This window comes from Hippopotamus amphibius, chromosome 6, assembly GCF_030028045.1.
Source record: "Hippopotamus amphibius kiboko isolate mHipAmp2 chromosome 6, mHipAmp2.hap2, whole genome shotgun sequence".
Taxonomy (NCBI): Eukaryota; Metazoa; Chordata; class Mammalia; order Artiodactyla; family Hippopotamidae; genus Hippopotamus; species Hippopotamus amphibius.
In genome coordinates, this window is record NC_080191.1 from 9,682,977 (window position 1) to 9,707,382 (window position 24,406).

The window sequence follows — 24,406 nt, forward strand, 5'->3', positions numbered from 1 at the left end:
TGAGATTAACAGGTACATACTACTGTATATAAAATAGATAAGCAACAAGGATTTACTGTATAACACAGGGAACAATATTCAATATCTTATAATAACTTAAAATGGAAAATAATCTGAAAAAATATATACATGACTGAATCACTTTGCTGTACACCTGAAACTAACACAATATTGTAAATCAACTATACCTCAAAAAAAAAGTTAGTTGCTGATGTCCTATCATCCCTCAATGCTTTCCTGTGTATTTTATATTTACAAATAAAACATTCTCTTGCAAAACCACAATACAATTATCAAAATCAGGAAATTAACATTATACATTACTACCACCTAACTCTCAGATCCCATTCAAATTTTGCTAGTTGTCCAAATAATGTCCTTTATGTCAGGTGCAATTCCTCAGTCTTTTCTTGGCTCTTATAGACATGACACTATAGATTATAGGCTAGATATTTTGCAGAATGAAACTTGATTTATATGATGTTTTCCCATGACTAGCATCAGGTTATGCATCTTTGGTAGGAGTATAACAGAATTGGTACTACGTTCTGTTAACTGCACTCTATCAGGCTGCACACAATTTCTGTTTGTTCCATTATGATGCTGTTCATGTTGATCATTTGATTAATGTGGGGTCTGACAGACTTCTGCACTGTGATTTTACTCATTTTTCCATTTATAATTAATATGTATTTTTTAGCAGGTGACTTTGAAAATACATAAATATTTTAATCCCCATGAAACATTAAACTTATTCATTTATTTAAATATATCACTATAGGCTCATGGTTTCCTATTTTATTCAACCGTTTATGACCCATTAACCATCATTATTTATTTTGATGCTCAAATGATCCCAGATTTGGCCAGTGGGAGCCTAGTTAAGCTGGCTTCTGTGTGTACTTAACACATCCCATCATTCTTTCAGCACTTCCTTACTTTCTGGTACGAAAAGATGATCCAGGCTAAACTTATGCTTTCCCTTCCCCAGCTGTAGAATCAACTATCTCTCCAAGGATTCTTGATTCTTTTTAGTGAAGGATGACATTCAGAAACCACAATCTATTTCTATATCTATATGTATTTGCAGCCACTGATATTGCTAACTCTAATCCAATACTACACAGTTCATTCTACTTTTCTCCCTTTTCATATTTGTAACTCCCTTCTTGGACAATGAGAAACCAGACTCCCATTATCTTTAATTTGATCAATCCTTCTGAAGGTAAGCAAACTCCCAGTCACTGCTGTACCCTCCCTTACACGGAAACCCTTCTTACCCAACTCAGGATCCAATACCCTGCATCAGGATTCCCCCACCCCCACCCCGTGTTCCTCTTCTTACCTGTGCTCTGACACCCCTCTCTGGACCTCTGACACGTCCAGCCCACCACGCCACAGATGCCTACCTTACTCTTCTTGATCTAATGGCTGTAGGATGGAATTGTTCCAGGAAGCGAAGTTGGAAATTCAGGGGTCTGTCCAGGATTTTCCAGGTTTTTGCACTGGATGCAGGTTTGTGCTGCACCCCAGGAACCCCTTCAGTCGCAAGGAACCCTAGACATGAGCCCCCCTAGGACCAGGCTCTACAGTGAGAGAACTTAGACCGGCGCTGTCCAACACAGCACCGCTCACCAGCTAGGGCTACTTACGTTCACATGAAATACTGTTAAAAATTCAATTCCCCGGTGGCATGAGCCGCATTATGAGTGCTCAACAGCCACAAGTGGCTAGTGGCGAGCCTATCGGCGCAGATACAGAACCCTTCCACCACCTCAGGAGGTCTATCGGACGCGCTGACACAGTTTAGAGTTTACAAAAAAAAAAAAAAAAGCTTGTAAGCCACTAGGCTCCACTATCAAAAATAATCAACAGACATCATTATTCTTTCCAAATATTTTGAGGGGGAAAATTAGCTAAGAAACACCAAGTCAAAAAACCTGCAAAAGCACCTGCCAGTAGGCTTTCTCAGGGAACTCACTCGTAATTCCCACGCCGGAGGCCGTCCGTCTTTCTGTGGTACATAACTCCTCAGACTTCTAGAACTCAGCGAACTCCCAAAGCAGTGGGCAATGGAGGGCAAGACCCCCGAGATTTAACTGTTCAAAGCGGCCGACGCCCGTATCCACGCGGCGGGCGAGCCTCGGCTCGGTGTTTCACCGCCGGACGCCACCCGGGTCTCGCGCGCGCCTCAGTCAGGCCCTCCGCACCGGCTGGGAGCGCGAGGCCGCTCGGGTGTGCGCGCTCCCGCAAGCGCGCCGGCCCGCGGCGCGAGAGGCTCTCGGCAGCCAATGGGGCGGGGCGCCGCTCGCCGGGGGCGGGGCCGTGACGCGCGCGCCCCGTGACCCTGCTCGCGGCCTGCGCCTGAGGAAGCCGGAAGAGGCAGCTGTCCGCAGCGCCGAAGAGGGGCGGAGGGGCGGAGGGGCGGAGGGGCGGAGGGGCGGGGTCTGCGCCTTGCGCTTCGTGAACCCCGCAATGGACCCGAACCGGAGAGTCGCGCGGCGGAGGTCGTCGTTGCTGCTGCTGCTGCGGCTGCTGCTGGCGGTGCTGCTGTGGTCGGGGCTGGCTCCGGGCACCTTCTCCTTGGGCAGCAGTCCCCACCGGGTCCTCCACGACCTCTTGTCGGAGGAGCAGTTGCTGGAGGTGGAGGACTTGTCCCTGACTCTGATGCAGGGCGGAAGGATGGGGCCACTGTCCCTGCCCCCAGATTTGCCGGATCTGGATCCCGAGTGCCGGGAGCTGCTGCTGGACTTCGCCAACAGCAGCGCAGAGCTGACCGGGTGTATAGTGCGCGGTGCCCGGCCGGTGCGCCTCTGTCAGACCTGCTACCCCCTCTTCCAACAGGTCGCCAGTAAGATGGACAACATCAGCCGAGCCGTTGGGGTGGGTAGAAGAGCACACCCGGGACCTCTGGTGTGGATTGTTGAAAAGGGAGGAGGATGTAATGATGGTTAACTCGGCGGGGCGGGGGGGGGGGGAGGCGGGGGAAGGGGGGACAGTGGTTTCAGTTTCCCCATTTGTGAGAAAAGGAGGTTGGATTGCGACTGTGGAGTTAGGGGTATCAGAAAAGTGGGTGGCGTTATAGGGCTTGGGGTTTGGATTTTTGCCTCCGTGGCTGCTGTTGGGCATCTTTTGGTACATATTTGTATATAGGTATGACTAGTTTTCTTGGGGCTACTGCACCCCAACCCTACCTTTTCTTTCTTTCCTTCACTTCTTTGCCCCCAGTCTGCCACAGCTTCTTCTCATCTCCACCTGGAGTTCCCAGAAAGGACTCTTTCCTGAAACCCCAGGTGGAGTGAGGAAACTATAGTGTGCTGGTGGTTAGGAGCTTGAGCTTTGTAGCCAGGCATTTTCAAGCCACTTTCTAGCAGTTTGATCTTGGATTAATTATCTTGGAGTCTATCTTGGAGTTTTCCTCCATTAAAATGGAGAAAAACCGCTCCCAGATGTGACTGTTAAAAGAATAAAAAGAGAGAATGCATGAGAGTTCGTTTTAGTCGTTAATACAGTCTGGAGCCATTCTGCCAGGAGACCAGTTCTTCTCTGCTTATTAGAGGTGTACTCTGGGCAAGTTATGTCCTCTGTGTGTGTTTTCTCATCTGTAAGATGGGGACAAGAGGAACTCTTAGAAAACTGGCACATAGTAATAGTTCTCAGTAAATGGGAGCTAAAATTTTACAGAATGGTAAACCTGCCCTCTACTCTTGATGCTGTTAGAGCTCTTCTGGTCATGTGGTAGGTGCTGTGAGGGACTTAATTAAAAGAAAGGATGAAAGAGAGAGAAAGAAAGGCACAGAGACATGTTCTTGTTCCTAAGTACCTTATAGGGTCTAGAGTAGGAAAGGATTAGAGCATCAGGGCTGGTGGGAGTCATGAAGTATGGGCTGAATATGTCTTGTAAAGGAAAAACATGAGGAATGACATTGGGATTATGGAGTGGAAAGTTCCTCTTGTATTGAGGAAGAAAGTCTCATGACAATGTGGTTGGAATTATTTCATAGATCATATTTGATTTGACAAAATATAAACATATATAGTTGTATCCTACTTTGTCAGCCTGATATTACTTGACATAAATATGTATTTTTTTACATAAATAGGGAATTTATTTGCATTAAATAAATTCTGTGGTCAGTCTTTCTGTAAAGAGCTGGTTTTCAAGATACTTTAAATAAATTTAGACTTACATGCAGTGTTTTTCAGGCATACTTCTGTATATCAAGGGATATATATATGTATATATATAGTGTATATCTCACCATGTTTTTTTTTTACAGCCTAATTGGGTTTATTTTATTTATTTTTTAAAGCTCTTTATTGGAATATAATTGCTTTACACTCTTGTACCAGCTTATGAGGTACACCAAAGTGAATTAGCTGTATTTATACACATATCCCCATATTCCCTCCCTCCCGCGACTCCCCCCCACCATCCCCGTCCCAGCCCACTAAGGCATCACCCATCATCGAGTTGATCTCCCTTTGTTATACAGCAACTTCCCACGAGCTATCTGTTTTACAGTTGGTAGTATATATATGTCTATGCTACTCTCTCACTTCGTCCCAACTTCCCCTTCGCCCCCTGCCCCCCCAACCCCGTGTCCTCCAGTCCATTCTCTGTATCTGCATTCTTATTCTTGTCCTGTCACTGGATTCATCAGTACCGTTTTTTTTTTTTTTTAGATTCTGTATATATGAGTTAGCATACAATATTTGTTTTTTCTCTTTCCAGCTTACTTCGCTCTGTATGACAGACTCTAGGTCTATCCACCTCATTACATATAGCTCCATCTCATTCCTTTTTATAGCTGAGTAATATTCCATTGTATATATATGCCACATCTTCTTTATCCATTCATTTGTTGATGGGCATTTAGGTTGCTTCCATGTCCTGGCTATTGTAAGTAGTGCTGCAATAAACATTATGGTACATGTTTCTTTTTGGATTATTCACCATGATTTTAAAGTAAAGCACCCAAAACTTGTCCCTTTCAACTACAGCAGGATATAATACGGCATCACATTCTGTTTTGTTTTTTAGTTTTTTTAAAATATTTTTTTAAATTAATTAATTAATTTATTTATTGGCTGTGTTGGGTCTTCGTTACTGCACGCGGGCTTTCTCTAGTTGCGGAGAGCGGGGGCTACTCTTTGCTGCGGTGCTCGGGCTTCTCATTGCTGTGGCCTCTCTTGTTGCAAAGCATGGGCTTCAGTAGTTGTGGCACATGGGCTCAATAGTTGTGGCTCACGGGCTCCAAAGCGCAGGCTCAATAGTTGTGGCACGTGGGCTTAGTTGCTCCATGGCATGTGGTATCTTCCTGGGGCAGGGCTCGAACCCTTGTCCCCTGCATTGGCAGGCAGATTCTTAACCACTGCACCATCTAGGAAACCCTGTGTTCTGTTTTCAGCTATTAGGTGTGTTGTTCTGTGGCTAGAATGACTGAATCATGATGCAAAGCTTGGATCTTTTGAGGCAGCAAGTGCATTTCTCATTTGTGTAGTTTTTGTGGAATTAAGAAGAGGTTAAGAAATTACCCCAAACTCTGGTGGCACAGTGATATGGGCATCTGTGGGCCAATTATGGGCCAATTTATATATAAATTTCTGCATGAATTCCCACAGGAGGCTTCCCAGTGTGGGGGTGGCAGAAACCTGCTTCCTCTGCTTTGTGTCTGATTCTACTAGTGACCTGCACATTCAGCTCACTCACTGTTGTGTAAAAGAAACAGGGTAATGAGATAAAAAGAGGCAGAAAAACCGTTTCCCCAATCTGTTTTTCCTCTCCAACTCATCCTAGACCTTACCTCCCCCTCCCCTTTCCTCAGTAGAGCTGGATGTGGTTGCTCAAAAGCATGATTTCTACAGTTCTGAGGTACTTCATGGATTTAATAGGCCTTTTCAGATTGGTTTGGAAATCAAACCATTATGTGTAATAATGAACCTTTGGGAAAATGTCTGAGTTTCTTAGGAGTGAACTTCAAGGAATCAGCTGTCCTTTGTGTATTTGTGGCAGGGAATTGTTTCTGGAGAGTAATGTATTTTCTTTGACTCACATAGACTCAGTCTTTCATTTAAATTAGTTTAATCAGCAATATTCTTAAATATTGCGCTGGTAAAAGGGTATTTGAAGGAAAAGGAGGGTAAAGTCCAGGCCCCAAACTATCAGTGTAGTTGGGGAAATAAAATAAATCTATATTGAGAAAAAGAAAAAAGGAAAAAATTATCAATGTGAATGTTATAAATTGTACAATAGGATTTTAGAACAAAAGAGTGAAGAAGATGCTGAATTAAAGGAGGGAACAGAGCAAGGTGGGGTTAATCAGAGAAAGCCTACAAGCAGAACTATGAACAAGACACTCTTTCTCACCTCTTGAGGGTGAATCCACATCCATGGATTGATTGAGAGAGGAGGTGAGTATAACAAGGAGAAAAAGAATCAAAGGTAGAAATTAGCAAGCTATTTCTGTGGTACAGCAAGCTGATTCATTTAACTGTAGTAGAGCTATCTGATGAGAATTCTATTTTCTAGTCACTTCCTCTTGGAATTACTGGGTCAAGGACTCCATATAGTTTTATTATCTCAAGGTAAAGAATACAGTGATTTGTGAAACCTGAATAGGGGAATTGTTGGATTCCCTCTTACTTAGAGTCATGCTTTCTTCTTTAATTTAAACTGATAGGGATGTGGTTTCATTGATCTGTTCGGCATCACCAGAGTTGCCAGGATGCTTTGGCCCCCCAAGCTCTGAATTGCGCATCTCTATCTTATTCTACTTGGTTTGTTTAAAATTTATAAAGGCAGAGAGATAGATATAAAGACATGCATATATATGACTTATGATTGGGGGTGTGTATCTGGAAGTGTTCGGCATAGTTTTAGTGTAGATTAATAAATTCTTAGGAATAGGGAGAAAATTGGAACACAGCATAATGTAATCTATGTCTTTCATTAGAGATCAGGAAACATAGTGCTTCTTATTCATTCAAAAAAATTATCGAATGCCTATTATGTGCAGGGTAGTGGTAGTAACCAGGGATATAGCTGTGAATGAGCAGAGCTTGTAGTCTGGTAGGGGAAACAGACATATTGTTATAAGAGTAATTATTTAATTCAGGTGTGATAAGTGTTGCAAAGAAAAAAATCCCAGATGCCACCAAAGCATATAACAAGAATGCTGATCTTGACTAGGGTTGTATACATGTAAAGAAGTAGCAGGTAAGAAGTAGCGGGTGTGAAGACTCTGAATGATGGGAGTCTGGTGTGTTTGAGGAAGAGAAGGAACTCAAAGCACTGTGAGCCAGGAATAGTCTAGTGATCTGAAGCTGAGGAAGCAGGCAGATACCAGGTCATGTGGGCCCTGTAGGGTAATATTAAGGGTTTTAAATAAGTGTGATATTACTGAAAGGTTTAATTCTGTGAATGATAGTATCAGATTTTTACTTTAAAAGGTCATTGTGGTTAGATGAGAGAAAATGGAGGAGACAGGGCCTGGGGAGGGTAGGGGAAGAGTATGTGTGGGGAAATGAATTAAGAGACTCCTGCAGTGATGTGAGAAATGGTGGTGGCTAGGCTATATTGGGGCCAGTGTGATGGGGAGAAATGGATAGATTTCAGAGATATTTAGGAGGTAGAATTGACAAGACTTGATAGTTAATTGAATATGGAGTGTGAAGGAAAGGAACAATGATTTCCAGGGTTTTAATAAGAGCAGTTTAGTGAATTAGGGTTGCTATTTACTGAGATGGAGGGAGGAACCTGTTTGGTGGGGGAAGATCATGAACTTGATTTTTTAAAATTTATTTAATTATTTATGTATTTATTTGGTTGTGCCAGGTCTTAGTTCAGGCAGGCAGGCTCCTTAGTGGCTCATGGGCTCCTTAGTTGTGGCATGTGAACTCTTAGTTGCAGCGTGCATGTGGGATCTAGTTCCCTGACCAGGGATCAGACCCGGGCCCCTTGCATTGGGAGTGCGGAGTCTTAACCACTGTGTCACCAGGGATGTCCCCATGAACTTGATTTCAAACTTGTTGATTCTGAGGTGTTTATGAGACATCTAAGTGGAGATCTTGCACTTGTGGTTGGATATGTATGTCTAGAGATACAGATTGGTGATAGTGGGTTTGGGAGTAGTCAGCTTAAAAGTAGTGTTTGAAGTTGTGGCATGATGAGTTTGAGTAAGAAGTGAGGATAAATAAGAAATGCTAAGAGTTGAAGATTTGGTTAGAGGATAAAGTGTTGAAAGAAACCGAGAAGGAAGAGTCAGAGAAATTAAGAAAAATCAGGAGAGTGTGCTGTCCTGTGAATCAGGGAAAAGGGAAGCGGTGGTTATTTGTGTCAAATCCTGGTGAGAGGACCAGAAGTGAATCTATCAACACTGGCATTCTTGGTGCCATAACAAGAGCCATTTTGAGGGAGTGCTTGGGGGTGAGAGTAAGGTTAAAGTGGATTAAATAGTAAATGGAAGATGAGGAAGTGGGAAGAGTGATCCTATACAACTAAGAGTTTGGCCATGAGGAAGAGGTAAGAAAGAGAGGTCACTAAAGAGGAATTGAGATTCAGGGATTTTCTTTTAATTTCTTTCTGTTCCTGTGTCCCTCCCTCCCTCTGTGTCTACTTCCCTTCTTCCTTTCTTAAGATAAGAGAAACCTGAACATGTTTAAATGATGATGGGAAGGATCCTATAGGGAGAGTGAAGATACAGGAAACAGTGGGAAAGTAAACAAGGTCAGTTTTCCTGAGAAGGCAGCATAGATGAGCTCTAAGGCAAGCTAGGTAAAATAGCATATATCAGTTACTTACTAGGTGCCAGACATTGTGCTAAGTGATTAACGTATGGTATTTCACTTAATACTGTACCTGTAGGACTCATGATTATGAAACTGAGCCTCAGAGAGTTTACCTCAGCTGTCCAAGATTACCAGCTAGTAATCCAGGTTTTGTTTGACTCTTTAGGCCACGCTCTATTTTAATCTGGTGGGTAAATTATCACAAAACATTGTTTCATCTTTTATGAAATTTTCTTCTGTAGCTGATATTGCTCTGAAAGCAATTCCAAGAAAGAAGCTTTTAAAGTGTTTTGTTCAATTCACTATTTTAAAGGCAAGCATTCATTTGGCTGCATCTTTTAATGAGGTAACAAAACTAAGCCACAGAAAGGGTAATTATCCCAAAATGATCTTCAGAGATATTTGAAAGCAAGAATTCTGTTTTTAAGCTCTCCTTCCATCTTTTCTTAACCCACATGGCTGATCAGTTCTTTTCTAGAGTTAACACACCCTCTCTTTTATTACTCATCACACTATTTAATTCCTTATCTGTTTGTCTCTGGGGAGGTTCCTGAAGACCCAGTCTTGATGGCATTCCCTTACATTCTTTGTATCCTCAAAGCTCCAGGATTCTTATAGTGCCTGGTAAATAGTAGGAGTTAAAAAACTTTGAAAGAATGAAGGGTCAGCAGGACTTTGTTCCTGGCTTGAGGCAAAAAGGAAAGGAAATAGATCAGGATCCAATAATTTAGGAATTTGAATTTACTATTTGCATAGTGTGAGTTTCATTTTTAAAATGATCTGTGGAAAGCGTGTTCTATGTGGGTACAAACTATTTGGGTACAAACTAGATGTATCTCGTTTATCTTGTGGATTTTAAGATTTCGAGCTAAAAAATGCCTAGAAGATGAAATCATGTTTTGTGATCATTTACCCACCAGATTTTTAAAAATGTGTAAATAATATAGGTTCATTATAGGAAAATTTAAACAGTGTAAAAGAGGCAAAAAAGAAAATGAAAATCATTCTATTTCCATTATTCAGAGATAACTACTGCTATATTTTGGTGAATAGCTTTCCAGAATTTTTTCCTGTGCATAAGAAGAAAGAAATATTACATGTGGGCCTAAGTAGGTGAGATTGTACCATAGAAGCAAGTACTTATTTATTTAAGAAGCAAAGATCTTCTTCCCTTGCAAGTGAACCTGGTACCAATAAATGTTAGCTGTTATCGTTTTATTACAGTTATTATTAATGACATCATTATTTGATTATAGCAAACAAAATATTAAATGCTTATAATAAATATTTGAATTATTTTTATAAGGTTTTTTTTTTTTTTGCCTCAAGTTGTTTGGGAAGTCTAAAAATATTCAGATTGCATTTTTTTTTCTTTTTCTTTTGTCGTTACAGAATTCTTCAGAGAGTCATAGTTGTGCTAGAAGTCTCTTAATGGCAGATAGAATGCAAATAGTTGTGATCCTGTCTGAGTTTTTCAATTCCACATGGCAGAAGGCAAATTGTGCAAGTAAGTAATTCTTTCATTTTCATGTTGCAATTATGTCGGACAGTATAGATGTCAGGTTTTATTTTAGTGAATTTTGAACTTTGAAAATTTTAAATATTTTTTATTACTAAGTTTAAATGAACTGTGATTAGCATCATGGTTTATTAGAACTACTTGGGTAAATACTGACAGGCAGAAAAGTGTAGCAGTTAACAGTAAGCTTTACAGTCAGATAGATCTGGATTTTATTCTAAGCTCTGCCATTTATTAGCCCTAACCTACTAATGTCAGACTTTGGGCATGTAATTTTGCTTCTTGCGGCTTCAATTTCCTCATCTGTAAATTGGTGGTAATACCGGAACCTCCTTTATATGATTGTTTTGAGAAGTAAATGAAATAAACTGTGTGAAACACTTTAGCTTAGTACCTGGCATATAGTTAATGTTCAAGGAATGTTAGCTGCTTAATATAATAGTAATTATGATGTTTGTAATAATCCGTTATATGGTGGTAGGGGGAGGTGATAAGGTCTGTTCTACCAATTTTGCAGGCTTGTTTTGTATGTATTTGTATAATGAAATGAGATCTATTTTCAAGCATTCTTTGGAAAAATTAAAATCACTATTTCTATTCATAAGTGTTTGGAATACCAACTATGTATTAGGAAATTCTTATTTTCCTAATACATAGTTGCCTTATAATTTAGTGAGGAAGAAAGTTATAGTTACAATATAACCTAAAGCAGACAAATAAGTGCTATAATAAAGTTATAGAGTCCTTAAGGAAGCTGAAAATAAATCAGATTGGAGAGAATCTGAAATGACTTCCTGGAGGAGGTACCTTTTGATCCTACACCTTTATGGCTGGGCATGATTTCAATAAGTAGAGATGAGAGGAAGGACATTGCAGATAGGGAGGCATCGTGGACAGAGGCACAGAGGTATAAAAGAGTTGTAGACATCACAGGATGCTGGAAACACAGTGGGAGATAAACTTGGAAAGGGAAAGTGGGACCTTGACCTATATAGTAGTTTATCACTTACGCCAACATTTTTCCTACTGCTTAGAACACCAGCATAGTATTAAGAAATGGTTATATATTATAGTATCTTGGGAATTTACAATACACATGGAATATTAAAGGCAGTGAGAGGGACTGTAGGTTAAAAAAAACCTTTTAAACATCCTTTAACCTAGCACTTTTTTTTTAAAGGAAATTATAGAATCACTCTTTTTTTTTTTAATTATTTAGTTATTTGTTTATTTATTTATTTTTGGCTGTGTTGGATCTTTGTTGCTGCTCACAGGCTTTCTCTCGTTACAGAGAGCAGGTGCTACTCTTTGTTGTGGTGCGTGGGCTTCTCATTGTGGTGGCTCCTCTTGTTGCAGTGCACTGGCTCTAGGCACACAGGCTTCAGTAGTTGTGGCCCGTGGACTCTAGAGTACAGGCTCAATAGTTGTGGTGCATGGGGCTTAGTTGCTCCGGGGCATGTGGGATCTTCCTGGACCAGGGCTCAAACCCTTGTCCCCTGCATTGGCACGTGAATTCTTAACCACTGACCCACCAGGGAAGTCCCTAACCTAGCACTTTCTGAGCTTTTTTTTTTTTTAAGCTACAAAAACTTTTTTCTTTTCTTTTTTTTTTTTTTGTGGAACTCCATTGGAAGAAAGAGACTAGTGAGGAAGTTATTACAATGATTTAGGCAAGAAGCAAAGAAAACATGAAGTAGGGAATGAGCTATGGAAATAGAAAGGATAGAGTGAATTAAAAATCTGTGTCCCTATAAGTCATTAAGGAGCTTAACTTTTGTAAAGACTTTGTCTTTTTGTTTAGTTCATATGAAGAAAAACTGTAAATGGGAAAAAGACTCCCTGCTAAGTTTCTTTTCCTTTGTAGTATACCATGGATATTGAATATTAACCCTTTTAATTTTGTCTCTATTAATTCAGATTTTCTGGTAATTTGCATAGAGACTTGGGTGACAGCTAACTTTTTTCAAAGCAAAATCTTTACTTTTTTGGAGTAAAACTTTTTGTATAAATATGCTTGAACAGAGTTTGCTTAAGTTACACAGAAGAGCTGTTTTTAAGTATTCTTAAGCCCTTCAGAAAAATCCATTGATATAGGAAGAAATATGTTAATTGCAAATAATTTAAAATCAGTTAATTAGAAAAAGTGGGGTATGTATTGGGATTCACTTCTTTTGACTGATGTTACTTAATTTATATACTTGAGAGGTAAAGCATCTTTTCTTTAAAAGATATTTTCTAATGAATTTACTGATGTAAAATAGCTTTCTTCTCCAGTTATTTAAAAAAAATAAATAAAAAGGAAAGAAAACATTTTGCTGCATATTTACTCAGTATGGTACATATAAAACTGTTTAGACTAAATTCCTTGGGTAGCTTTGTTTTTCTGTGAGGCATCCTACCTTGAAAATATTCCTTGATTGAACTCCTTCTGAAGAAAAAATGAAATGTTTACTTCCTAATTAAAATTAATTTGGCCAAAATATAGGGCCAAGCAAGGTGCAGAGAAATATATCTTTTGGAGAATTAGATACCTGAGTGGGCAGGAAAGAAAGGAAGATGTAGTTTTCATTCTGCTTACATTTGTCCCCTGTGGATTGTATACCATAGTATTAATACCTATTCAAAAATACATAAAATTTTAAAAACTTGACAGATCATCCAAATCTGCCGTGATTATTCATATGTCAGATGTAATCAGAGAGATTAGCTATTTTCTTTTCCCAGATTATGCATTAAAAAAAATTATCTTCCATTCATTGTTTCATTCACGTTTTAAAATTTATCATAATTTATATTCTGTATTTTATATGGAAATAAAAGTTTTATAAATTTGTACTCCTCAGCTGTTTTCCCTTGGGCATTCATTCTAAAATAATCATCTGGGACTTCCTTGGCAGTCCACTGGTTAAGACTTTGCCTTCCAATGCAGGGGGTGCAGGTTCGATCCCTGGTCGGGGAGCTAAGAAGACCCAACGCAGCCAAAAGTAAAAAAACCCCAAAACACAAAAAACAAACAGAAAAACTAAAATACCCTTTTTTTTTTCTAAAGACCTATCAGTACTACATAAAATTAAAACTAGATAATGTGAAAAAAAGTTTTTAATAGAGCTGCACATTTTCTAATGTTAACCCTCAGCAATGATCAGGAATCAGGCATCAGGTTCTGAGACAGTCACGTCTCTAGCAACCAGATCTATTAAACTGCTGATTTCATGGGATCCTCACTCTTTTTTCTTAATTAATGATGCTAAAGGCTTCTCTTTACATTGTGCTTAAAAGATAATCCGTTTGTTACCTATCCAGGAATTGTTTTCTTAAACCTTTTCTTAAACCTTTGGCCAGAACATAAAACAGCAGTAATATTGTAACAAATTCAATAAAGACTTTTAAAAAATAGTCCACATCAAAAAAAATCTTTAAAAAAAATAATAAAATAAAATAAAATAATCACCTTGCCTAGAAATGAATAATCTTTACCAAATTACCTGGAAACACTTCTAATTATGTTCTAAAGATAATATGAACATTTTCTGAAAAATTTAAAGAATTATTTTTCCTTCCCTTCAGTATATACATGAAAAGCACAATATAAATATTCCCCCCAAAATCTAGATTATTTGCCTTTTTATTTACACATAAAGACTGGTCAATTTTCTCAGAACTTGTGTAAAATTGTTAAATACAAGCCATGAACCCTTTGTCTCAGTTAACTTTTTGTGGTGATCTAGTTATGAAATTTGCAAATACAGAGCTGATAAGTAATGCCAACAATAGAGATCTTTAATGGTAAATAACCTGGAGTCTGTTCAGTCTGGCACCTAAAAGATAAAATGGGAAGGAAAAAAATTACAAAGAAAGAATAAAAACTACTGATGTGTTTTAAAAATTTGTTTTTAACTGAGACTTAAGCCAATATGTGATCCATTTTGTAGGACTATATCTTTTGATATAAAATGACTCCTCAAGGACTCGGTATAAAATGACCATTCCTTTTTCATCCTCTATGCTAGAAAATGCAAAACTATAATTATATAGGTTAAAAATCTTTTGAAGTTAATTTAAGGAGCTATTAGAATTTTTAAAAATAATATTAAAAATATAAACGTAAAAATATAAAAGCTAAAATATTGTTTAAAAGAATACTTTTACAATCAATACATTGCCAAAAGTCACCTTTCCTTTCTACTTGGTCTAGCTGTGGGTTGGCACCTAGTCTTTGTCATTCTTACTTGATGAAAGGACAGCTAGAAACTCAATAAAAGAGAGTGCCATCCTAACACAACATTGTTAATCAACTATACTCCAACATAAAATAAAAATTTAAAAAAGAGTGCCATCCATTACCACTACCATCTATCTTTAGAATTTCTGTGTCTTTGAATGATATTAGTCGTTAGAAATGAGGTTTTGGAAACTGATTGAAACTCAAAGAGTGTTAACACAACTCTTCCAATTCACATTACAAATAACATGGAAATTAATTCTTGTGGCAAATGACTGCTAAGAAGTAAAGAAACTATATCAAGGATTTCTCCTCTTCACAGTTTTAAAGCTGTTATCAGAAGTGTATTGTTGACATAAGGATAGCCTGGTTATTGAGATGCTTCTTGGTTATCTTATGCTTATGATAGTGGAATACTTAGTAGAGTGATCAGATTTGATGAGAGCATGAATTGCTTTGGTAAAGTGCTTTGGTGCTTTGTTTTTTATTTTTTTCTTTTTCAACTTTATTGAGGTATAATTGACATACAACATTGTTTAAGGTGTACAGTGTGTTGATTTGATTCACTTATATATTGCAGAATGATTATCACTGTAGTGTTAGGTACCACCTCCATTATGTCACATAATTACCATTTTGTGTGTATGTGGTGAGAACATTGAAGATTTATTCTCTTAGCAACTTTCAAGTATCTACTACAGTATTGCTAACTAAAATCACCGTACTGTACATTAGATCCCCAGAACTTAACTCATCTTACAACTGGAAGTTTGTGCCCTTTGACCAACATCTCCCCATTTCCCCCACCCCCCAGCCTTTGGCAATCACCATTTTGCTTTCTGTTTCTATGAGTTCAGCTCATAGTTGACTGTATATGCAGGAATTTATTTCTCGACTCTCCATTCTGTTTTATTGGTCTCCTTTCCTCTGATAGGAGAAAATCTTCCCCAGTTGATAAAACTGGATTTATGACAATTAAGTTTCTTTTGGAAGCTCTGTCTTAAGGCAGATAAGGGGAAGGATTTATGACAATTAAGTTTCTTTTGGAAGCTCTGTCTTCAGGCAGATAAGGGGAATTCACAGAAAGCTTCTCTTGCTATTGGCTATTTTCCAAGTGCCTTCAGCTCAAAATAATCCTTATGGCAAATAAGCCTATCTTAGAAAGGCATATTCTGCCACCCTTCACTTTTTATGTCTTGATTCTTTAAAAATCAATAGTAAAACTTAGTAGTTAACCAGAAGATCAGTTAATCAGAACCCATCTTTCCCTTGTTTTATCTAAATAGTAACACACTAAGCATTAGACTGACTTATTTATATCTTATAATTTAAAATGTCCTAGTTTTCATACTTATTAAACTTAATTATGTTGTTTAGGTACAAAGTTCCCATAGTTTAATACTATACTTTCTGAAACTTGCCCTATTTTTCAGAATTTGGTGATTGTCTCTATTGTTCTGTATAAAACTAGTTTTGAAAAACAGCAGAGATACTTATACACACTCCTAATAGATGCCAAATACTTTATCTAAAGATGCATACCAAAAAAAAAAGAAAAAAAGAAAGATGGATACATAATTCCTGTTATGATATTTAGTAAGTTTCTATGTAAGGTCTTAACTTGAATCCTTAACACCTTTAAGAATGCCTCTTGAGCTGATGCTTGAGCCCTCACTGAGAAAGAAGCCATGCTAATCTGTCTCTGATGAGGCTGCATTGATTATCTAAAATGAGGAAAATTCATAATGACCACTTCACTTAGTGCTTATAGGAAGCTTTATTATTACTAACATTTCTTAAGTTACTAATTTCTAAAACATATAGCTTCTCACAGCTTATAACCTTATATTCCCAATTCCTACAAAAGGATGAAAGGGAAATTTTACTGGAGTTCCTTTGTTTTAAATCAGAAAGTCAGGGCTCTTTACTAATGAAGACATTTTTAATCTCATTGTATAAGTGAACTCCTTTGTGCTTTACAATATCACTGTCTAATGATCATTGAAAAAATTTTGATGGTACTGCATTAATGCAGTACTTAATAAGATGACCAGTCTATATTAGCTTTTAGTTTAATTTTCAAATTATTTCAAGTGAAAAGGAGTGGCTGTTAGTAAAATAAAAGAGATTAAGTTCTTCATTGCTCAGAGAAGCTTCCTTTATAAATTACCTTTTTTCTTTTGTTTTTATTTTTCATTATTCGATGTTACTTTTTTATAAAGAAATTATTTCAGTTACATACTTTGTATAGAAGAAATTGCTCTCTCATATTCATGCTTTCTACTATTTTTGTAAGGCAATACAGGGGACCCCCCCATTTTGTGTGTGTCAGTTGCCATGACATGGCTCATTAGACACGGATGTACAATTTTTGTGGATGGAATTGTATTCCCTCTACTTCCCTACAAAATGTCAGCACTGAAAACTTCTTCAGTCTCGTTAGCCCAACATACTAATATTATGCATATTTGTAACGGTGTTTGTTTTTATTTGTATATACTCTACCTCATGTGTAAAAAAAGATTCAAAGATTTTGATGATGTTAAACCAGGATTAAGAGAGGCTTATGTTATTTTTTTTTTATAAAGAATTTAGTGTGTGAACATTTTGAAAGCCAACAGAGAGAGTAACACTTTTAAATAGTAGATTACACGTTCTTCTCAAGTGTACATGGAACATTGTCCAGGATAGACCACATTTTGGGTCATAAATTAAGCATTGGTAAATTCAAGAAAGTTGAAATCATATCAAGCATCTTTTCCAACCACAACGCTATGAGATTAGAAATCAATTACTGGAAAAAACTGTAAAAAATACAAACACATGGAGGCGAAACAATACACTACTAAATAACCAAGAGATCACTGAAGAAATCAAAGAGGAAATCAAAAAATACCTAGAGACAAATGGCAATGAAAACACAACGATCCAAAACCTGTGGGATGCAGCAAAGGCAGTTCTAAGAGGGAAGTTTATAGCAATACAATCCTACCTCAAGAAACAAGAAAAATCCCAAATAAACAATCTAACCTTACACCTAAAGAAACTAGAGAAAGAAGAGCAAACAGAACCCAAAGTTATTAGGCAAACTGGGACATTTGTAGAGACATGGCTGGACCTAGAGACTGTCATACAGAGTGAAATGAGTCAGAAAGAGAAAAACAAATATCATATATTAACACATATATGTGGACTATAGAAAAATGGTACAAATTAACCGGTTTGCAAGGCAGAAATAGACACACAGATGTAGAGAACAAACATATGAACACCAGGTGGGGAAAGCGGGGAGGATTGGGGGGGGAATGAATTGGGAGATTGGGATACCAAATTGTACACTCTAAATATATGCTGTTTATTGTCTGTTAACTGTATCTCAATAAAAGTTCTTTAAAAAAATGGTGTAATTAAGATGATACTTAATTAAGAGCCTGGGAAGTATATTTTGTATTTCAATGCCTTACTAACTTGAGGCATGATCCTCAGTATATCACTTTATTTCACTGGCTGTTTCCTAATTTGTGAAATGATCCCTCAGATTTTTAAATGAAGGCGAACAGTCAGAATAGGACTTACACCCTTGAGAAGATAAAACTGCAGAGAATGTAGAGTATATGAGCTCAGAGAGGGAAAGACTCTTGGAATAGGTTCATCAGCAGGGCCCCAGGTATGCCAGGTGCAGGCCAAGTCCTACACCAGCGGCCCATGTCAGGGGGTGAATGGGGCTGGATTCCAGCTCAGCTACTGGAGGTAGGAGCACTTTTTTGTAAATAATCTACCCAGAGGGAATGTCTTTCTCCAATTTGCACAAAGCAGTCTTAAAGTAGTAGTTGCTGTCCTGTTTACCAGTTTTAGGCTTCATCTCAGTTGCCAACACTGATCAGTTGGTAACAACTGCCTGAATCCCTGCATGGTGTAAGAAATCTGTGGGTGGCGGAGCGGGGAGCAGTGGCATGTATTTATTGATTCCCGGTATTGAACTTTAATTGTTTACAGTGTAGATGTGAATATATTTGTAGTGTTTGAAAGTGCAGGCTCAGAAATCAGACTGAGTAGAAATTTCAGGTTTTTACTTACCAGTTTTGTGAACTTGGGTAACTTCCTTAGTTCCTCCCAGCCTCTGTTCCTTATTTAGAAAATAGAGATAATGATAGTTTTTGCCTCATAGGATTGTTGTAAGAATTGAGTAAATGTGTTTAAAGTATGGCGCTTGGAGCATAGTAACTACTCAGTTAACATTAGCTTTCGTTGTAGTGATTGTTGTTTATAATAGTGCATGCATCGTATAATGTGTCATATCCTAATGTCTACTCTAGGGGAGGGAAAAAAATCTTTTCTTATGTCTATTTTAGGTTCTCTGGCTGGAGCTCTCTAATTAGACTTGCCAAAGACGGAGTAACAAGAGAAAGCGAACAGAAGTTTATTAACATGTGCATTGCATATGTACACATGGGAGCACCCAGTGATGAGTAACCCAAAGGGGTGGTTAGAATTGGGGTTTATGTACCATCTTAGGCTAATCAGAGGAAAAAGGGTTTTGGTCTTCTGGATAAAGGAGGCAAGTTATGGGAAAGTGACCAGGAAAAGTATGGTAAACAGGATTGTTTAGTAAGGTTTGTTACCTAGATTTAAGTTAGAGCCTTCTCCATTGGTAAGAGTTCGTTGTTGAGTCCCCCCATTTTTGTAAATTTTATTTACAAAATAAAAACTTGTGCCCTGTTTTTAGAATTATTCCTGAATCTGTTGGTTCCTAAAGGCCTTCAGCTCAGAATAATCTGTATACCAAGGAGGCATATTCTGAGTTGGCCTATTCTGGTATTCTTCACTATCTATTCAGTCTGTCGCTTATCCATTGATTTCTTTCTGTTTGCATTGCCACCTTTCTCCTGAATAATTCCAACAGCCTTCTATCCTGTCTCTCCACTCCCAGTTGAAAGATCGTAATAGATGGCCCTGAGTGCGTGTAATATACAGCTGTCAGTTGAATTGAAGAAGAACAAGAGTATGGTTGAGTACTAAAGAACAGAAAATATTTGAACATCCCTTGTGGAGTAATTGGTAGGGCATCTACAAGGATTGTTTTGTGGCCCTGAAATTAGTTTGAATTGAGTCCCCTCGTTATATCTTTAGAATTTTCTCTAATAGTGTTCTGCAACCACAATTGGGAGTAGAGAAAGTTAATGAAGGTTTAAAATATTTGTATGTGGTACATAAAGAGGGCAGGGATTCTAGGAGAGTGAAATTGAAATGGCTGACCAAGAGTTCAAAGGTGTGATGCCAGGCACTTGAACATAGATCCCAGAGAGTAAGCTGAGAGCACAGGGAGAGGTAAAAGCAAGCTGAGGCTAAAGAATAAGTTCATCCAAGAAGGGAGAATAGAGAAGTAAATTGTGCTATGTTCATACAAAGAAAACAGTTCAAAGGAATGAACTTAAGCGAATGCTAAGTGGGAGTAGCAAGCTGCAGAGGAATATCATTTATGTAAGATTTTTAGAAAGATGTGAAACAATTGTACTTATTTCCAGATTTTACTTGAAGTGCTCTTATCAGTATTTTATGCAAAATTCTCACCAGCTTGTTTCTCTGGTCTCCTGACTCACAATAGATTAGAAAGAGCAGATTTTAAAAGATTACCCTCTTGGAAAGGCAAGTTAAAGCCACAATGAGGTATCACCTTACAACAGTCAGAATGGCCATCATCAAAAAAAACTAGGAACAATAAATGCTGGAGAGGGTGTGGAGAAAAGGGAACCCTCTTGCACTGTTGGTGGGAATGTAAGTTGGTACAGCCACTATAGAAAACAGTTTGGAGGTTCCTTAAAAAACTAAAAATGTAACTACCATATGACCCAGCAGTCCCACTCTTGGGCATATACCCTGAGAAAACCATAATCCAAAAAGAAACATGTACCATAATGTTCATTGCAGCACTATTTACAATAGCCAGGACCTGGAAGCAACCTAAATGCCCATCAACAGATGAATGGATAAAGAAGATGTGGTACATACATACAATGGAATATTACTCAGCCATAAAAAAAGAATGAAATTGAGTTATTTGTAGTGAGGTGGATAGACCTAGAGTCTGTCATACAGAGTGAAGTAAGCCAGAAAGAGAAAAACAAATACCGAATGCTAACTCACATATTGGAATCTTAAAAAAATGGTACTGATGAACCCAGTGACAGGGCAAGAATAAAGATGCGGATGTAGAGAATGGACTTGAGGATACAGGGTGGGGGCAGGGTGGGCAAAGGGGAAGCTGGGACAAAGTGAGAGAGTAGCATTGACATATATACACTACCAATTGTAAAATAGATAGCTCGTGAGAAGTTCCTGCATAACATAAGGAGATCAACTCGATGATGGGTGATGACTTAGAGGGCCAGGATAGGGAGGGTGGGAGGGAGTTGCGGGAGGGTGGGGATAAGGGGATATATGTATAAATACAGCTGATTGACTTTGGTGTACCTCAAAAGCTGGTACAAGAGTGTAAAGCAATTATATTCCAATAAAGAGCTTAAAAAAAATTACCCTCTTAGATGTAATAACTGACCCACTAGTGAAGATGGAAGAGACAGAACTACTAAATTTAACACAGAAAAGGGTCAAAAAGCATATGAATTTAGCTAAATTTAATGCAGGATAAACAGTCTTATGCCTAAACAGCACTAAGAGTACTCCTGTTAAGGCAGCATTTGATGACTGATATTCATGATTACGACTTTGCACCGTCAAAAATCAATTTCAGTTTTACTTGGTATATTGTTTTTACAAAGAGAGGAGAGTATGTGATTATTTTAGGATTTTCATGGAAATGATTATGATATAAAAAATATCTTTTGGAAACTAAAAGGGATAAGCTTCATGTATTTGGAAAATTCTCTTACTGTGGAACACTTCATGCTTGTTTGAATAAAGGATTACAATAGTGTGAAACAGAAGATAACAGCTTGAGAGATAAATGACTATATATAATTGTTGCTTGAGATATATTAATATACTCTTTTTGGTTTCTTGACAGATTGTTTAACGAACAAAAGTGAAGAATTATCAAATAGCACAATATACTTCCTGAATCAATTTAATCATACCTTGACCTGCTTTGAGAATAACCTTCAGGTATTTTATATATGATGCTTGAAGTTAAAATGCTGTCTTGTCCAAATGAATAGTAAATTAATTCCAATTTTTATAGCGTTAATTGTTGATATTTATCTACATACACAGTGTAGAGATAGACCTGGATTTCTGCTAAATTCTTCTATTACTAGCCCTTGGGCAAATCATCAAAACTTCAGTTTTTTAATTTGTAGGATGGGAATAGTAAGATCTACCCTGTCTACCTTCCAGTATTTTGTAGTCAGGATCCAGTGAGGTAATGAGTATGAACATATCAACTGAGGCATGTGATTGTTTAATTAAAACACAATGTTGTTCTATCTGACAATAATTTATCTTGACTTTGTTTATGCGGTAATGTATTTTGCAATTTGGTATGATTCTGTCTATAAGAAGCTTATTCTTTGCCTCACTATTTGCTTAAATATAGTTTACCTACTTTAAAAGGTATTGTTTAATAAGATGACTTTGAGTTATGAACTATAATATAAAAAATAGTCTTTAAGAAACCTACCTTATTGAGTTTTGTTTTCTCTACCTCTGACCCTTGAATGTTAGTACTGGAACTTTCCTGGTGGGAGTGAGGGGTGAAATTGGAATTCTGGTAAAATCCTAGTTTTGAAATTTGCTTTTTAACAAGTAGGTAATTGCCACGAATAGAAACATGTTTAGGATATAGGTATATATGACTTTCTCTTTAATAAATGTGATAAATAGAATTATGAATTTCCCTAAGTATGATAAAAACTATAGATGAACATTTCCCAAAATATGTTCTGCAAGATTTTAATAGATAGCCCATAAAAAAGGTTTAGTGTTCTTAATAAGGGTGAGAAATGCTTTACTATAGGACCACAGAACTTTAGTGGACTAATGTATGTTATATAAAACTTCAAGTGATAATTTTATATCCAACATTTACCAAACCTATTTGACTAGGAACTCTTTGGTTTTAGAGACCAAAGACACTAGTTCTGATGAATGTACTTTAGGGAAATTAACATTTTTCCTGGGATGTTAGTTACAATTTTTTTTTCCTAGTTTGTCTTTTTATTGTGCTTTTCTTTTTGATATGAAGAAAATTTTAATTTTTATGTTGTTAGATTTACCAAAATTAATTTAATGGCTTGTGGATTTTGTGTCACACTAGAAGGCCTTTTCCCACTTTGATATTATTTTAAAATTTTCTCCTGTGATTCTTTTAGGACTTTCATGGTTTCGTCTTGTATATTTAAGCGTCATTTATCTAGTTGAAATTTATCTTGGTGTAAGATGTGAGGCTTAGCTCCAGTCTTTTTTTCCTGATGACTTCTTGACAGTCAAGACATGATTTACTAAATAAATCCATGAAATGAATTTTAGAAACAAGTTCAAAAAAATCAATCGTTTTGATATTTTATTAGAATTGCATTACATTTTAGATTCATCATTTGGGAAAAATTGACATGTTATGATATTAAGCTTTCCTATCTAGGAGTATGGTATAGTCCCTAATTTTTTATTGCAGTAAAATAGAATATAAAATTTACCACATTACAATTTTTAAGTGTATAGTTCAGTAGCATTAAGTACACTCACATTGTTATATAACTCCACCACCATTCCAGAATTTTCATCTTCTCAAACTGAAACTCTATACACATTAAGCAATAACTCCCCATTTCCTCCTTCTCTAGCCCCTGGCAACCACCATTATTCTTTATTTTTTAATGTTCTCTAGCCTGGTTTTACTTATTTATTTAAATTTCATATACGTCTCATATATTTCTTAAGTTTATTTCCAGGTATTACATAGTGTTTGGTGCCCTTATGAATGATATGTTTTCTTTCCCCACTATGGATTTTAACTGGCTATTTTTAAATGTTTTATTTTGGAATAAGTTTAGATTTACAGAAAAGTTACAAAGGTAATACAGAGAATTCCTGTAAATCCCTGACCTAGTTTCCCGTAATGTTCACCTTATGTTACCACGGTACATTAGTCAAAAATAAGAAATGAACACTGGTATGTAACTATTAACTAAATGCCAGACTTCATTCTAATTTCACTAGTTTTTCTACTAATGTCCTTTTTCTGTTTCAGGATTCATTCCAGGATAATGCATTGAATTTAGTAGTCGGTTACTCCTTAAATTTCTGTCATACATACAGCCACATTTCCTTTCTCATTCCAGATGCTCTACTTGTGAGTCCTTTTCCCCCTTGAATTTCCTTTAGGTTTGTTGAAGGTGCATTTATATATACATAAATAAATTTTCTTTTAAAGCTCTTTATTGGAATATAATTGCTTTACACTCTTGTACCAGCTTTTGAGGTACACCAAAGTGAATCAGCTGTATTTATACATATATCCCCATATCCCCTCCCTCCCGCGACTCCCTCCCACTCTCCTTGTCCTGGCCCTCTAAGGCATCACCCATCATTGAGTTGATCTCCCTTTGTTATACAGCAACTTCCCACTAGCTATCTATTTTACAATTGGTAGTGTATATATGTCTATGCTAGGTGCATTTATATTTATTGATCTTTTGAAAACCCACATTTGACTTTATTTATCAGTTTCTGATTTATTTTTCTTAATGTGTTAACATGCTTTTGCATTTATTAATTCCTCCTATATTCTTGGTTTTGTCATTTTTCTAGTTCCTTGAATTGAATGGTTATTTATTTATTTATTTATTTATTTGTTTATTATCAGGGGAGAGGTATGAGCTGGAGCTGTAAGTTTGAGAGTCATCAGGTACAGATGGTAT

General features: G+C 37.2%; 1 protein-coding gene across 1 annotated transcript in view; it reads left to right on the forward strand.

The window, feature by feature from the left end:
* The first annotated feature begins 2,359 nt into the window (after positions 1-2,359).
* OSTM1 (osteoclastogenesis associated transmembrane protein 1) overlaps positions 2,360-24,406 on the forward strand; it is a 32,589-nt gene continuing 10,542 nt past the window's right edge. The window contains exons 1-3 of the mRNA XM_057740022.1: positions 2,360-2,883; positions 10,183-10,297; positions 21,556-21,653. Of these exons, the coding sequence (XP_057596005.1) occupies positions 2,476-2,883; positions 10,183-10,297; positions 21,556-21,653 (621 nt within the window). The 5' untranslated portion in view covers positions 2,360-2,475. The remainder of the gene's footprint in view (positions 2,884-10,182; positions 10,298-21,555; positions 21,654-24,406) is intronic.